The sequence below is a fragment of the Corvus cornix genome, chromosome 8 (assembly GCF_000738735.6).
Source record: "Corvus cornix cornix isolate S_Up_H32 chromosome 8, ASM73873v5, whole genome shotgun sequence".
In the NCBI taxonomy this organism is placed as follows: domain Eukaryota; kingdom Metazoa; phylum Chordata; class Aves; order Passeriformes; family Corvidae; genus Corvus; species Corvus cornix.
Window position 1 is genome coordinate 18519037 of NC_046338.1, and position 15190 is coordinate 18534226.

At 41.5% G+C, this 15190-nt stretch overlaps 1 protein-coding gene across 6 annotated transcripts in view; it reads right to left on the reverse strand.

The window, feature by feature from the left end:
- DPYD (dihydropyrimidine dehydrogenase) overlaps positions 1–14643 on the reverse strand; it is a 354140-nt gene extending 339497 nt beyond the window's left edge. For 2 of the 6 annotated variants that reach the window (XM_039555944.1, XM_039555947.1), the window contains exon 1: positions 14495–14643. In XM_039555944.1, coding sequence (XP_039411878.1) covers positions 14495–14533 — 39 coding nt within the window. In that variant the 5' untranslated portion in view covers positions 14534–14643. Of the gene's footprint in view, positions 1–8388; positions 8419–14419; positions 14443–14494 lie in introns of those variants that run through there. The other 4 variants (XM_039555945.1, XM_039555946.1, XM_010409176.4 and 1 more) reach the window with 4 other exon arrangements.
- Between the last annotated feature and the right edge of the window lie 547 nt (positions 14644–15190).

Consider the following 15190-nt stretch of genomic DNA (forward strand, 5'->3'; position numbering starts at 1 on the left):
ACAAAATGAGCAGTTTTCTAAATCACTCCCACAAAAGTCGGGAAAGTCTTAGTTATGAATATGTCTATGTTAACAAAAGCGTGTTATACCTCATGCACTTCCCGTTACATAAACTAAGTTAATGCATTACACATTAACAAAGTAGCAAAATTATACAACCCTAAGCATGGTTTACATAATATTGCTGTTACCTTAACTGTCAGATTTAGAGCTTGATTTCTCTAACTCAGCAATGCATTTGTGCTAGGTATTACTGTAAATTCTAAAAGGTTTATTAAAATGAAACCCAAAAAATGTTACTTGTTTCCCATAGATACCAACCACTCTCCTCTATGGGAAGAGCTCTGGGTGGTAAATTACGCTCATGGAAACTCTGCATGCTACCTCCTTGACACAACTAATCTCTACAGAAGTGCCTTGACCCTCACAGGGAAAACTAAAGCGAATACTCACCCTCCAGGCTTTACTTAAATATCCAAGTAGTACCAGTATCAGTGAATTATTCATGCATTTAACACAAGCATATATACATCAAAACCATACAGCCTAAAGCAGGCTCAAACTGCACCATACCACAGGATCAGTTCTGAGGCTTCTCCAGGGACACCCCACTCTGTGATAAGATCATGCTTTCACACTATAAACAATACACCACATCCAAAAATATTAGCCTTTGCACAGCAAATTCAGAGAAGACGTAGCTGAGCACAGCTCTGGCTGATGTACTCAGAGTTGAATTAACTATATATATATTCATTTGGTTGGATAACACATTTCTTAATTTACAGACTTTAAAAGTAGGTTTTAAAATTTTGTGCAGCTATCTCATTCTACACATACAGTTAACATTTTAGTAATTTTTCTCCCTAACTGGACAGTCTTTCATCATCCAACCAATTGGTGAAGTGCAAAAAAAACCAGAGCAACTCACATCACAGCCTTGATTCTTAGCTTCATGACTGCTGTTACTTTAGAGGTCAACACATACATGGTTTCCAGTCTGTGATACCCACTACCCCAAAAGTCACCTTTTTTCATCTTTGTAAGAAAAACATCTTCCTCCTTTACAAACCAAAACTTAAAGCTTCAGAAAAATATTAGGTTTGCATCCCAGGTATATCAGAACTTTTTGGTTTCCTCTATAAAATTGATCTATGTCTAAAATGCTTGCACATTAAATTGCTCTGTTACATGAGGAATACAAATATGATTTGTAACTGCTCACCCAAATGGGGAGTCATTTATTATTTTTCTATATTTTATATAGCAAAAAGGATCATTATTATACACATACAATTACATCTCACTTCTATTTTTCTACAAGACCAACAGATCACAAGACAAAGCAAGCTCAGTTGCCTTTGAAAATAAGCTTTGTCAGAACCAAAAAAGGCCATTGTATCTCCGTAACTGAAACTCCAAATTGGACCCTCAGTTTTGAGTGTTTGCTTAACCAAAACCCAAACTTGCATTAGAGACACATCTGTTAATGACAAGTGAATGCTCTGCTAACTTTTGATCATAGGAGAGAAATTAGCAAAGTTAATACTGCTTAAGTTTAATCATTGGCAAAACAGCGGAACTAATTTTAGCTGAGCAAAGCAATGTTCTGAAAACTTTGTTAAAAGGTGATTTTCAAAGTCCAATAAATGAACTTGAAACGGAAGTATGAGAGTAACAATATACATCCAAAAGATCTAGTACATTCAGTGCTTGAAACAAATGTGAACATTTGTATTTGTTCCAAGAACATGCCAACTATCTATCAGTACTGACTTTGTAAATCTGTTGCGACATGAAGTAACAAGTAAACCTACCTTTTTGCAACTAGTGTGCAAACTTCTACAAAAATTTCAGTAGCAACTGTTTAATACAATGGTAAAATGCAAAAGTGACAATGGGACTACTGACTTTCCACTAACTTTGTGTATACACCAGAGCATCCTCATCAAAAAGGAAAAAAAGAATGAGCATGTAGAAATAAAATGGAAATGTGAAGGATTTGTAATTGCATCTGATAAATAGTGAGGGTTTGATATGTGAAGTCATATTTTAAAATATTATTAAATGTCTGGTAATTGAAAAAAAAAACCAAACCCACAGCTAATTTTCAAACAACAAAATTCAATAGCCCATGCAAGTAAGGCAAGAGGAAACTGTTGACAATTTCTCCATTTTGTTTTAAAATGTCATTGTTCACTTTTGCTGAAGCACAAAGTGATGTTGACACCTTTAAGCAAGGAAAAGTGATATTCTGTAAGTATACAGGGACTCACATGTTATAGATGAGAGTGGAACATATATCAGTAACAGGAAATATAAAAATTCCTTGAGTTCTTCACTCTTACAGTTTTGATTTTCAAATCTCATTGACATCAAATACTGATGAATGTGTGGGACAGAGGCAGAGGCGATACTCTTAAAAAAATAAAATAATGAGGTAAGGCTGCCCAATCTAGAAACGTGCCAGCAAACATTTGGATTCTGATCTATTATACTTTGTCCCATGCTTATAGAGAAAACTTACTTTTAAACACTTTGTAAAGGGTGTTGCATGTAGTAGCATTAGTTTTCAATTCTTTTCCTTATTAAGCAAAACTGCATCTCTGCTGTGAGACCTCTGAGCAGGGAAGAACTATTCCTTTTATCCTTTGTAAGGTTTTCTAAAATTACAGTGAAGTATTTCTCCTATAAACATACTGAAATGATTCTAAGGCTGTGGATTTCAAGCTGCATCAAAATCAAAGTAATGGACTTTTGAAAAAATAAAATTCCCATCTTGCTGAGAGGTCAAAGTTCTCTTTCCCAGAATACAAGACCACAAAGCTATCATTCAATTAGGATGGAAGTATTAAAAACCAATTGTCTCAGACCAGTATCCCTTTGCTGTTTGTTACGAGCAGAAGCACATACTGCAGAGTAACAGGAAAAGTTGTAACAGAAGTAACATCTTTTAGAAACTATACAAAGGAAAGGTACCCAGGTAATTCTCTGCAAGTGCCACCTTCCTGTACTTCTGTGCTTGCCAGCTTCAGAAATGTGGATTTAGTCTTTACCTCATAGAATCATAGAATGGTTTGGGTTGGAAGGGACCTTGAAGCTCATCCAGTTCCAGCCCCCCTGCCATTAGACCAGGTTGCTCAAACCCCATCCAACCCGGACTTGAACACTGCAGAGATGAGGCATCCACAACTTCTCTGGGCAACCTGCTCCAGTGCCTCACCACCCTCACAGTATAGAATTTCTTCCAAACATCTCATGTAGACCCACTCTCTTTCTGTTTAAAGCCCATTGCCCTTGTCCTATCACTACGTCTCCTTGTAAAAAACAAACAAAAAAAAGTCCCTCTCCAGCTTTCTTGTAGGCCCTCTTTAGGTACCAGAAAGCTGCTCTAAAGTCTCTCCTGAGCCTTCTCTTCCAAACAACCCCAACTCTGTCAGCCTGTCTTCAGAGGAGAGGTATTCCAGCCCTCTGATCATTTTTCTGTCTCTCCTCTAGACTCGCTCAAAAAAGTCCACATCTTTTTTATGTTGCGGACCCCAGAGCTGGATGCAGTACACTAGGTGAGGGTCTCACAAGGGCAAAGTAGAGTGGAAGAATCACCTCCTTCGACCTCCTGGCTACACTTCTTTAGATGCAGCCCAGGACATGGTTCAGTCGTGTTGCCAAGTCATGTTGAGCTCTTTCCACTTGACTTTAGGTCACCTCTTCTTTTAGCTATTGTTTGCTCCCTTGTCCTGAGTCAGGGCCTACATTCACAGGGAAGCTTTGTAAGAAGGGCAAGTCTAACTCCAGGAGTGGAAGTTGCAAGCCAAACTAAGCTGCTTCTTACAGCACCTGAGGAGGGGATTAACAGCAGGACACCTTAGCTGAGTGTGATAAAACACCAGACAGGAGGAACAACCACAACCGCTGTTCTCTCTCACCCTCCTGGACTTACACACCAACTGGCTGCCTCCAAGATGATGGCTCTCAGCCTGAAACTCTACCTAAGTTTCAACACTTACCTCTACTTAAATACATGAGTTCCCTGCTTCCATTTGAAACAGGGAAAAATTGGCTAAGAGTCACAAATAATTACAACAGACACTTTTGTAAAATAGTCTAATCATTACTGGAATCACTCCTGGAACAAGACTTCCATCCCCATGTTCTGCCTTGCCCTGCACAGGATGGAAGGCAAACCTGGATGAGATGTTGAACTGATTTGCTGTTCAGCTAAGATTATAAAAGCAAATCTCAGAGCAAGCATGACAAGAACACTGCTCCAGCACTAAAAGAGTTTTAGCCCAACTCTCAAGACTTCTTACATATTTTTCACTAAGGGCGCATTGATTAAGTGCATAAAGAACATTATACTGGGAGTTAAAAATTATCTAACTTCGCTTTTGTGCTAAATACTTCTAAGGGTTCCTAAATCAATTCATCTTATCCCCTCACCCGGTACCAAGATTTAGCAGCATGCAAGCTATTCTGCTTTACTTCAGAAGCAGTTCTTACTCTACAGTCTTCCAGAAACTATTTCTTATCATACCCTATCCTAATGAAAGAGTTCTGGCCCTTCAGCAGAGTGTTGGTTACTGCTGACTACTGAACTTTACTCAGACTATAGATACTTTGAGAAGAGATAATATTTTCATTTTTTTCTGTTCTGTATTCATTTTCTTTCTACATTTCATCACCAGCATTCTAGAACAGCTTCTGTTGTGGTTATCTTCTTTGCTTTTTTTTTTTTTTTTTCCCCTCCCAACTCTTTTGTCACTTTCTCACTTCCATCTGTTTTGAAAAGCTATGTTCGTGCTTACTAAAATCTTTCAAATTTTGCATTTTCAATTGGAACTGAAAAAAGGGCAATATCAAACACAGTTTTAAAATGGAAGCAGAATAAGTCTGGGAACCACCTCTAATCTCCCATCTTGTGTTCCTGTAGCATACAAACACAACCACACACAAGTGTGAGCATGAATTTGCACAAGCCTACTTTGTCCCTCTGATTCTTAAGACTGCTGAAATTAACAGGGAGGTTCATCTTAGCACTGATGAACAGATTTGTTAAGGCTAAAATTAGACCTTGTATTTACCTGTAATTACATTGCAAAATGTTGCACTATATGTGATCTTTTGAGTGCAGATGCTCACACTGATTACTGATAACAATCCATGAGAGTTAGTATATAGACCTAACTAGACACACCAAGAAGGACAGCAGGCCCTAATTTCATCAATAGAAAAGCAAATCTGGTCCTCATTCCCATTTTGCCCTGAGCAGTAAATCAGCAGTATTCTTCAATACTGATTTAATTTAGAATTAAGAGTTTTCCTTAATATGATGGCTACACTCTATCTCACAAACCTAATTTTTAACCTTAAAATGTGACATAATATGAAAACTGCCGACACAAATAATTGACTGCTTTATTATAAATAGAATACTTGAAGTTATTTTTAAAACGCCTCATAAATCCACATTAAGTCTACTTTATTGATTTCAGGAAATTTCATTTTATTTTCACAGTCATAGTCCATGATCTGTGCACTTAAGAAAAAACACTTTTTTCAGTTTTAACTGTCATTGAAATATCCTTCATTTCAAAGATATCAAGAAATTATCACTATTCACTTTCAATACAAAGCCTCTTACATTTCAGCTGTCATTTTCAAAAAATCATACTGAAAATAGTGTTTCTAAGCAGAGTTCAGTTGCAGTGTAATAAGTAATAATTTCATCAATTAGCAGTATTCAGCATCCACTGAGAGTTCTCTCACTATTATTTTATTCATAGAGTCCTTTGTGGAAGTAGCATACTAAAAAGATCCATTTATCCTTCAAGGTTTTTCATAAATGTGTCATACATCTTAGAAAACAATTGGTTATTATTCTCGCTCAATCTAAATAACTATAATAACTTCCAGGTGTAAAACCTCTCTTTATACTTGCAATCTTCTTTACTCCCATTATGGGTCTACATTTTTAATAACTTATTCTAACACTTCTACCTACTTTCACAAATGAATTCTGGAGTTTTGCATGGATGCTAGACATGCCTGGGTGGAAGGGTAGCCAGCTTATTGTTAAGAGCAGAATAGAGTTGGGTTTCATAGAATGCCCTTCACAATCAAGGAAAACCCAAGCATTTTACAATGAGCAAGATGCTAGTAGAGATGCTAACGGTGCAATGGCTGGACTGGAAAATGCTGTGATTATTAAACTCAGCAATAGCTTGCTTGCAGTGCTTATTTTATTTCTCCTTCCCCCTAGATCCCTCCACATATTTATCAGCACTTTTTTCCTCTCTCAGAAGCACGTCCTGCCTTCTGTCTTTTCAGCTCAAGAGTGCAAAGGGCTCCCTTCAGAGCACAATATTCTCATTCCTTAATCAACTGACAGACATGCAATTGGACAGTATGAGGACCTCTCTCAAGGCTGGCCAGACAGCCCTGTACAGAGTGCACAGCACAAGAAAAAAATCCCTGTCTTAGGAGACATGCATCTCCTACACAGCAGCCTGCTTCATTCTCTCTACGTTGGCCAAATGTTTTGTTGACTGAGAAAAGCTCAGCCAGGACAGTTCATCCCAACAGAAGTTTCAATTTAAATAAGGCCTCTCAGAGCACAGTTAACAAAATCATACCAAAAACCAAGGCAAGCATGCCACAATATATTAATAAATAAACTAGGTACCACAACAACCTCTCTAAAAATGGCACAGAGTCCAATCTCCATGATAAACATAAACCTAATGACACTGAGTGTATGACTAATACTTGAAAGAAGAGTGTCCTTAAGAAGAACATATTAACTAACATCAAACTTTCAGATTTTCCACCTTCTACAGTCTCAAAGTGGTATGCGCAGGTATATCTATTAAAAAAACCCCACACACACCAACAAGACATGTAAATCAGACAGGTTGGCTGCCTGGACACTTTACTCCTTAATTACATATATAATTGTTTTTGAACCTGAAATTAAAATGTCAGAATGCACCATGATTGCCTTTAACTGATGACTACCATCCCATCTAAATGGAAATATTCAGATTCATCACCTAGATACCTTTTTAATTTGCTTTCAAATAGAGTCACAGGCAAGCATGTCTGTCTTCTCCCATTTGCACTGCTGGTGTCAAGCTGAACTGGAAAGGCCAACCATTTCAATGAACTAAAATAAACGTAATTTTAAGGTCAAGTCACTTGTAACACTTCAGGCAGCAAATGTCATACTGAAAATAAAATTGAACCTTGGCTTGAGCAGAGATGAAAGGTCTGGCATTTCAAGGACTTCATTGTGTTTATCACTTTAAATCTACAAATTAAATACCAACATCACATACATTAATATTTGTCAAACTAATAATGCTTTCTGAAACGATATCTTTAAACAGTGGAAGCATCTTTAAAAACAAAATACTTTTATAGGTGGGCTTACTCTTAATTCAAATGGTGAAGTCTCTGCAAGACCTAAAAACACTGAAAATTCCACATTGGCTTAGGGAGGCATCTATGACCACAGTAAGAACCCAGATGTTTCACAGGAAGATCAAAGTATTTTGACAGAGGAAAAGTGAAATTGCCAAACTCAGACCACAGCATAAAAAAACCCAAGGATGTTGAAAAAGTAGATTATTTCATTTCTGATTTATGATTTGGATAATATTAAGAAAAAACTCCTTTACACATCTTGATATAAACACCCCTCAAATGCTTTGTCATTTCCTCCTCACTGTCTTCTATTTTTTGTTGTTACTGTAGGTTTTTTCTACTCCTACTTGAATCTTACGTTCTTTACCAGATGCAACAGCAAAAAAATATTGGGGTGTTTATTATAGTTGTAAGAGTCCATGAGCAGAAAAAAGGCAATTTAAACTACAGACCCAGTCTGAATCACCTGTTATTTCATAAAAGAATACACCTGGCCAATTGAAAGGCAAAATGTTCTTTTTTCCTAAATCGCATTATTATGAGAAGAAAATCTGAGTACTTAGTTCAATTCTTCCACTTACTTCTTTAGCTGCCTTCTTTCCCAATCATAGTTTGACCTGAATATACATGACTTTTTAAAAAATTTATATTTTGAATTATGGCATTGCATATTACATTATGGAACTGCATACAGACCAAGAGGACAAAATGCCCCCCAAGGTCTGTGTAGCCAATCTCTGTTGGCACGTTTCACAAACTGATGCTCTGCACATGTAGAGAGGCCAGACATTTATGCTGTGCTGATTTGCAAGAATTCTGCCCTTAGTATAAAAATGACAGCAAATGAAAATGAAAAGACTTCGAAAAACATGCCCACACAAACACCACCCTCTGAGCTTCTGATAAGGCATTTATGGCCAAAGGTTCCTAATCCCAAATGTTTGATTTCTTTGCCAAATCACATACTTGCCGAAGTCTCATATAAAGGCACAAATCCTGCTCTTCTCAAAGGCGACAGCACAGGGCAGGGAGCAGAGTGTGTAACGCTGTACTGATGAAATAAAAAAAGGAATAGAAATCATATGCTAATAAGAGGAGGGAAGTTGCCAGGCAACCAGGGAGGGAGAGAAAGCAGTTTTTGATTTGAACTCAATGCTGTCAAAGGGTTAGCATAGCCAGAACAAACAGGACATATTCAATCCAGCTTGTCTGCAGCCACCAGGAATTTCAGCTTTTCTCAATATTTTAACTAGACGTGCATTCCCAACTCAGTGCCAGTTACTTTTGTGTTCCCTGGGTCATTTTACTGACACTGGCAAAATGGGATGGGATAGGATAGGATAGGATAGGCAGTAGAATTTTTCAAAGTATTAATTTGAAAAGCAGCAGCTTGTGTCTTCGGGTAGCACAAACTGCACCACGCATGTACACTGGCCAGTAGGATGGAGAGACCTAAGCAATCCTGGGTGCAAGCAAATCCCAGTCCATCTGATACAGCCACACCTCTCTGGGCTGCACTGAAAACTGGGCAAGTCCTGCCCTGCTGCTAAAACTGCACCCCTTCAAATGCGCCTCAAATACCTGCCCTGCAGTGCTGCACTCTTGTCACAGCTGATCAGCAAAATCCTGCCTCATGGATATCAGCTTCCTACATCAACATATAGTTGTACTTTCTTAAAAGATGTGACACTAAGCAGAGGAAAGACTATAATTCAAGTTTGGTCTATAACATGGAATTAATTTCTGTAACTAAAAAGAAATGCATTTCAGTTCCTGCTTGTTTTCAGAGTTGCTAACTGCAGTGACTACTCTTAAGTCCCAGCCATGAGAAGAGTGGGATCAGCAGCTCTTACTTGAAAGACCTTATATAAAGAGTAAAATTCTAAGGATGTGGAAAAAATTGTAAGTTTAACTCATAAGTAACATTAAAACTCAAAGGCGGAAGAAAAATGAAAAGCACAAGTCGATTTTTTTCCCAATGTAATTACTTTGGAAGGCTTGACTGCTACAATCTAGCAGACTATTGGCAGTAGAGGCAAGACCATACATAATTCCTTGCGCATCAGCAGGATTTGCATATAAAACATGAAAAGATAAAATGTTTCATACAGAAGACTTTCCTTCCTATTTGCCAGATCAAATTCTAACCTGATGAGTAAATCATTGTTCAATTTTCTAAGACAGACATGATAATTGTGGTCTATAATCTTCCACGAGGTCTAAGCAATCATGCTATAATTGCTGTTCCACTCAGCTAAGAGTTTATTACAATAAAACCACTAAAACAATGAAAAGGCTTGAGAAATTCATTAAGCAAAAACAGCTAAACAGGAAGTTTTGTTTTCTCACTGACTGCTTGTCAAATGACCCTAGGAAGCCACAGCCATCGATCTGGAACAGCCATCTGATCATCATAACAAGCTATAAAGCAGTAGCATAAAAACATTCTACATATTAAAGCTTCGTTATGGAACTTCAGAAAACTAACAGGTACCTACAACAGAGAGAGACACTGTAATAACTGGGGCTTTTAAAAATAGAAGTTTAGCCTCGATCAAAGAAAGCTAGCTTCAGCTATTTATTCACATAAACTTTGCCTAATAGCTTTGTGAGCCATGTTGACTAGTGGAATTCCCTGCTATCTTACCGAAGGTTTCCTATTTTTTACAGTATTCTTTATTTTTCAATCCCTGCCCTGCTTCCTCCTGTGAGCACACCAAGCTTAGCTCTCAGACATACCTTTCTACTTGCAGTTTTCCACTGTTCTTGTCCATTTGCGTTGGGAGAAAAATCTGAAAAGTGAAACTTGCTTACCTTGCTGTCTTAGCCCATGCTCCCATGCTTGGTAACAGCTACTAAGTATATCCCAGGGAATGAAGAACTGCCACTGCTATAAAACCTGCTACTTAAAACAGTACAGAATTTGCAGGTAGTACAGTAATGCTTTCTCGAGGCTTAGGAGCACTTCCCAAGTGACCCTTCCATGCAGCAGGAAGCATGGCACAAGGGATTCTGCTCCCCTGGCTGACTCTGAAACCAGCTGCAGCCCTTGAGTGCACGTGTGCTGTCTGTACCATCAGTGAGCTGCCCAAACAGCCCATAACCTCATCCTACATCCATTACGGCCTTCAGATAGCAGTAAAACTTGCTGCTGAAGGAACTCAAATGTGCCTGCTGGGCACTGAAGAATTCCTGGAGCCTCTTGTGTTCCCACTAAGGTAAGCACCCAGTGGGCACAGTCTGGCCCTTAAGAAACATTCCTCTGAACCCTGAAGTAACACCAAAGAAATACTTGGTTGAATTATATAACTTTTGAAATAAAAATACATGATTTAAGATCCATTTATACCTTCTGAAGCTAAATGAAGAGAAAGCATAACATAGTTATAGTGACAATGTTCGTTACATGATAAGTGAAAGTGATGTAAATTTACCCTGATAGTTCTCAGACAATTCCCCAGTTGCAATTTCAAAACATGGCTCTAGCCCTTCACACCTTTCATTTTATTCTCACAAGTCAGGCATCAGTGCTGGGGTGGAAACAGCTGTGACAGCATTCTAGGTACCCAGCTGCTGGTCCAGCAGGGAATTACCCACTCATCAACACCCAATTCCCCTTTAAATATATGCAATACATAATTCAGATAGATCTATGAAGTGCCAACATACTGCCTACCTACTATAAGAATGATAACGCTGTTTCATTCTAAGTTGTATTGGGGGGCTGGTTTTAACTTTCGGTGAATGTTTCAGGTTTGTGACAACACTGTGGCAAAGTATCTCCACTCTGCCGCGAAGAAGCCCTTACCAAGAAAGGCTGGGAGACCTACTCTTCTCCCCAGCTGTACTCTGGGTGGCTAAGAGGTAGAAAGTATCCACTACCCAAATATCACCAAGTGAAATGATGAGAGTGTGCAGAGAAACACTGGAATGCTGTCAGGAAAACACAGCACGCAGAGAACAACACTGAACAGTGTCATTCAAGATTCCATTCAACATTTAACCGTTTTGCAATTCATTAATTTCCGAGTACTTGATTGGACAACTTCAATTCTTCAAAGAATCCTTAAGACTGCAATAGATGTAATTATATATGGTTTGCACACAATGATAGGAATCAGGTGAAACAAGAGAGAAGGCAAAAGAATGGAAGACTTTTTTCCCAGAGTATGATTGGGAAGTTTACATGAAGCCTGTAAACATTCTCTGGGGTTTGAATGGACGTTTAACAGTCTCACATTACAAGTTAGAAAGGGAATGCTGCCCTCATAGTGTAGATTTCAAAAATTCTTGTAAAGACTTAGAGAGATAATAAACAAAAATCTAAGGCAAGTCCTTATACCATAAATCCAAGGCAGGTACTTTCACATGTATAAGCTTTCTTTCCTTTTGCTTGGAGTATCTGCGTCCAAGGAATATTAGCAGCACACTTTGACAGTTGACTGTATTCAAAAAAGGCAGTGTTTGGGGTTTGTGGAGTTGCCAGTACTTGAGGGGAGGGAGTTGTTGTTTTGTTTTGGTATTTTGGGTCTTATTTTTGTTTGAGTGTTAAAAAAAATAAAACTGGTGAAAAACATATATTTAAATCACAACACGCCTAGTCTTCCACAATTTGGAAAGCAGATTTTTACAACACAACTATCTATGTAATTTTTTTCATCTTCTTTAGTTAGGTCCAGAGGCTGAAGCTACTGGCTAAGCCAAACAAGGGGGACAAGATTCCTCAGGGACAGTTTCCTGGAATTTTTCTTTTGTAAAATAACTTGGAGAACCAGTTGTGATTTTAGCTACTTCTAGCACACATTCTTGGCTCCTCTTTAACCAATGACATGTCGTTTTATCTAGCCTTAACTATTTAAAAAAATGATAAAGCAGCTCTAGGACTTCAAACGTCGTTTTTAATATTTTAATTATATGAACTTGAATTTGAGACACTAACCACTGAGATAAGTTTCACTAAATCACTGGTTCAGTTTTTATACTGTAGCCAAGAAAGTGACCAAGACACTCAAGTTGTGCTGCCAGTGCTCATGTTGATAGACTCCTCCACTCAACAAACAAACAATTTAGAATATTTATCTACAATGATAGGATTAGCTAACATGCACTGTCCTTACTTCAAAGACAAAGATAAAATAAATTTTTTGAAAATGCAGTACTTCTCCCTGCCCAAAAAACAAAGTCCTATGAAGGGGGGGGGGGGGGGGGGGGAACACAAAAAACCCCACAGAGGGCTGCAATGCTGCAATTAGATTATCAGTAATTATTGATATATTCATCTGGGAGACAAACCATACAATGTCTAAATTTATTCGAACAGATGGGGGAAAGACAATACACTTGGTTAGAAGGAGACTGCATTGATTTCCTTGCTAGTTTAAACCACTGCTGAAAACAAAAATACAGGAAGATACTGACCAAAGTTTCTATCTGAAACCTCAGAATAAAGCAAACACTAGCCTTTTCAAAATCCATCAATTCATCTCCTAAATCATGTTGTACTGCTTACTATCACCAACACAGGATCCTACCATAACATTGTTCTTTGAATCTGAGTCATACATATATAGAAATGCAAAGCAATGTAATACAAGAAATATTTTGCATTAAAAATTTAAGTACTCAAAAACCTGTACAACTTAAATCAAACCTTTGTCATGGAATGAACTTTTAACACTTGGAAGAAAAATCTGGCTGCTCTGAAACCCCTGAGCTAGTAAAAGACAGTGCTGGTTTCATACCACAGTGCCTCCCTAATTGCCAGGAAGACTTCTGTGATAGCTCATTCTTCCCATCCCTTCCATGCTTCAGTTTTATCAGAGTATCTGTAAGACCATTTCTGGACATAGTCAGGGTTTGAGCAGCAGCTCAGCTAGAAAATGGACTGGACATAAAAACTCAATACAAGAACTAATGATGAAATTCAGTCACAACTGACCTAGAGATATATTCAAGTTTTTGCTGTGCATATTTGTGTATTATGACTGGGCCTCAATGAGCTGCAATAGCCCACCCTAAACTTAACATTTTTCACTTCAAGGTATACCACAACATAAAGTTGTGTCAGGGCAGAACAAGACTATCAACCACAAGTTGATTTATTTTTGCTTTTGTTTTACTAGACTCTTCATAAAGAGCTTAAGTTCACAGCCAAATGTGAGGTCCTGTGAAAGGTGGGAAAATGCTACCTTGAAGCCCAACCTTGCAACCTGGCTAACATCAGCAGGAGCTCCCCACGTGTGCCACTGCACCAGCCTTGGTCACACTCCACCTCAGCTCCACCTTCCCAAGGCCAGGTCCGGACCCTACTTCCAGCACCCAGTACGACGTGCAGCAAGGAATGTCATGCAAAACCCTCAAGTGCCGCAGGTGAGAAAGCCACGTGCAGCAAGGGTACTACTCCTGCCCTCCTGCTCAGTCTCCCATGCAATTGTTTTGGTCCGAGGAGACTGGGAGCAGTCCGTGAGCACAGCCTGACCCATGGCGAGACAGCGATGAGCTGGGTCCCCCAAAGCTCCGCTGGCCCATAGGCAGCTGCGGGATGCTGAGCCCGAGGCCATCGGCCACGCAGCTTGAGACCGTCCAGGGCTCATCAGGTCACGGCCCCCGAGCAGCCCTGCCCCGCAGGAACCCTGCCAGAGCCGGGAGCCCGACCTCACCGGGGAGACGGAGCTCGGTCACACCCTGCCCTCGAGTTCGCCGGGGAGTGACGGGAGGAGGCGAGGAGAGGGGAGGCGCCGGGCACCACCCCCTCACGCCCCTCGGCCGGGCGCCGGCCGCGCTCACCGCCGTGAGGACGGGGCAGGGGCACGGCTGGAGCGGTGCGTCCGGCGCTGCTCCGGCAGCCACTGCCCGCAAGGGCTGCGGCCGCCCGGGCGGCTGCACAGCTCCAGGGGCCGGTGCCAGGGCTGCCGCGGCCGGTCGGCACGGCGGGACGAGGCTCCGGGCACCGCCGGCGGGCAGCGGCGAGGCACTTCCTAACGCCGCCAAACTTTACCGGGCGCCGTCGCCGCCGGGCACAGCCCCCTCCCCGCTAGCGACAGCCGCACGTCCCGGCAGGGCGAGTGGGTACCTCAATGTCCACCGGGTCCCGGCTCAGCACACGAGCCATGGTGTCCGCACCGCCTTTCCCCGGCTCCCCGCAGTCCCGGAGTGGAAGGGAGCGGAGAGCGGGAAGAGGCGGAGCCGGCAGCCCGGGCAGCAACGCCCAGGTGGGCGGGCGCCCCCCGCGCCGGGCCGGAGCCGCCCCGCCGGGCAGGGCTTCCCCGGGGCACGGGCAGGTGTCGCGTGGGTCGGGCGGGCTCCTGGCCCCGCTTCCCGGGCTTGCGGCGGGCGGCAGCGGCCAGCGAGCGGCGGGGACGCGGCTCGGCAGCAGCACAGCACGGGGGCTCCCCACACACCGCCCCGCCGGGAGCGGCCCGGAGCCCGCGCCCAGCCGCTGCACCCTCGGCACAGTCCCTCTGCCTCGCCCCACGTGCACACCCAGCCTCCTGCGCCCTGCCTTCTCATTCCCTGCTGGTAGAATGGAAGCTGCGCGGGGAGAGCCAGGCGTTACCCTGGCTGTGTTCAACCACTCATGATAATGCCATAGGAGCAGCCTGCACGCCACGGCTGCAGCCAGCCTTGCTGCGCCTGGGGCCACTCTCCTGCCCAGCAAAGAGGGGTGGACCCTTCCCAGCGCTACTAGCCTGGGCTGTCTCTGAACCTTCACCCCTCTCCCCACAGGGACAGCGAGCCTTCCCACCCCTTTAGGAGACTCCCCTCGCAG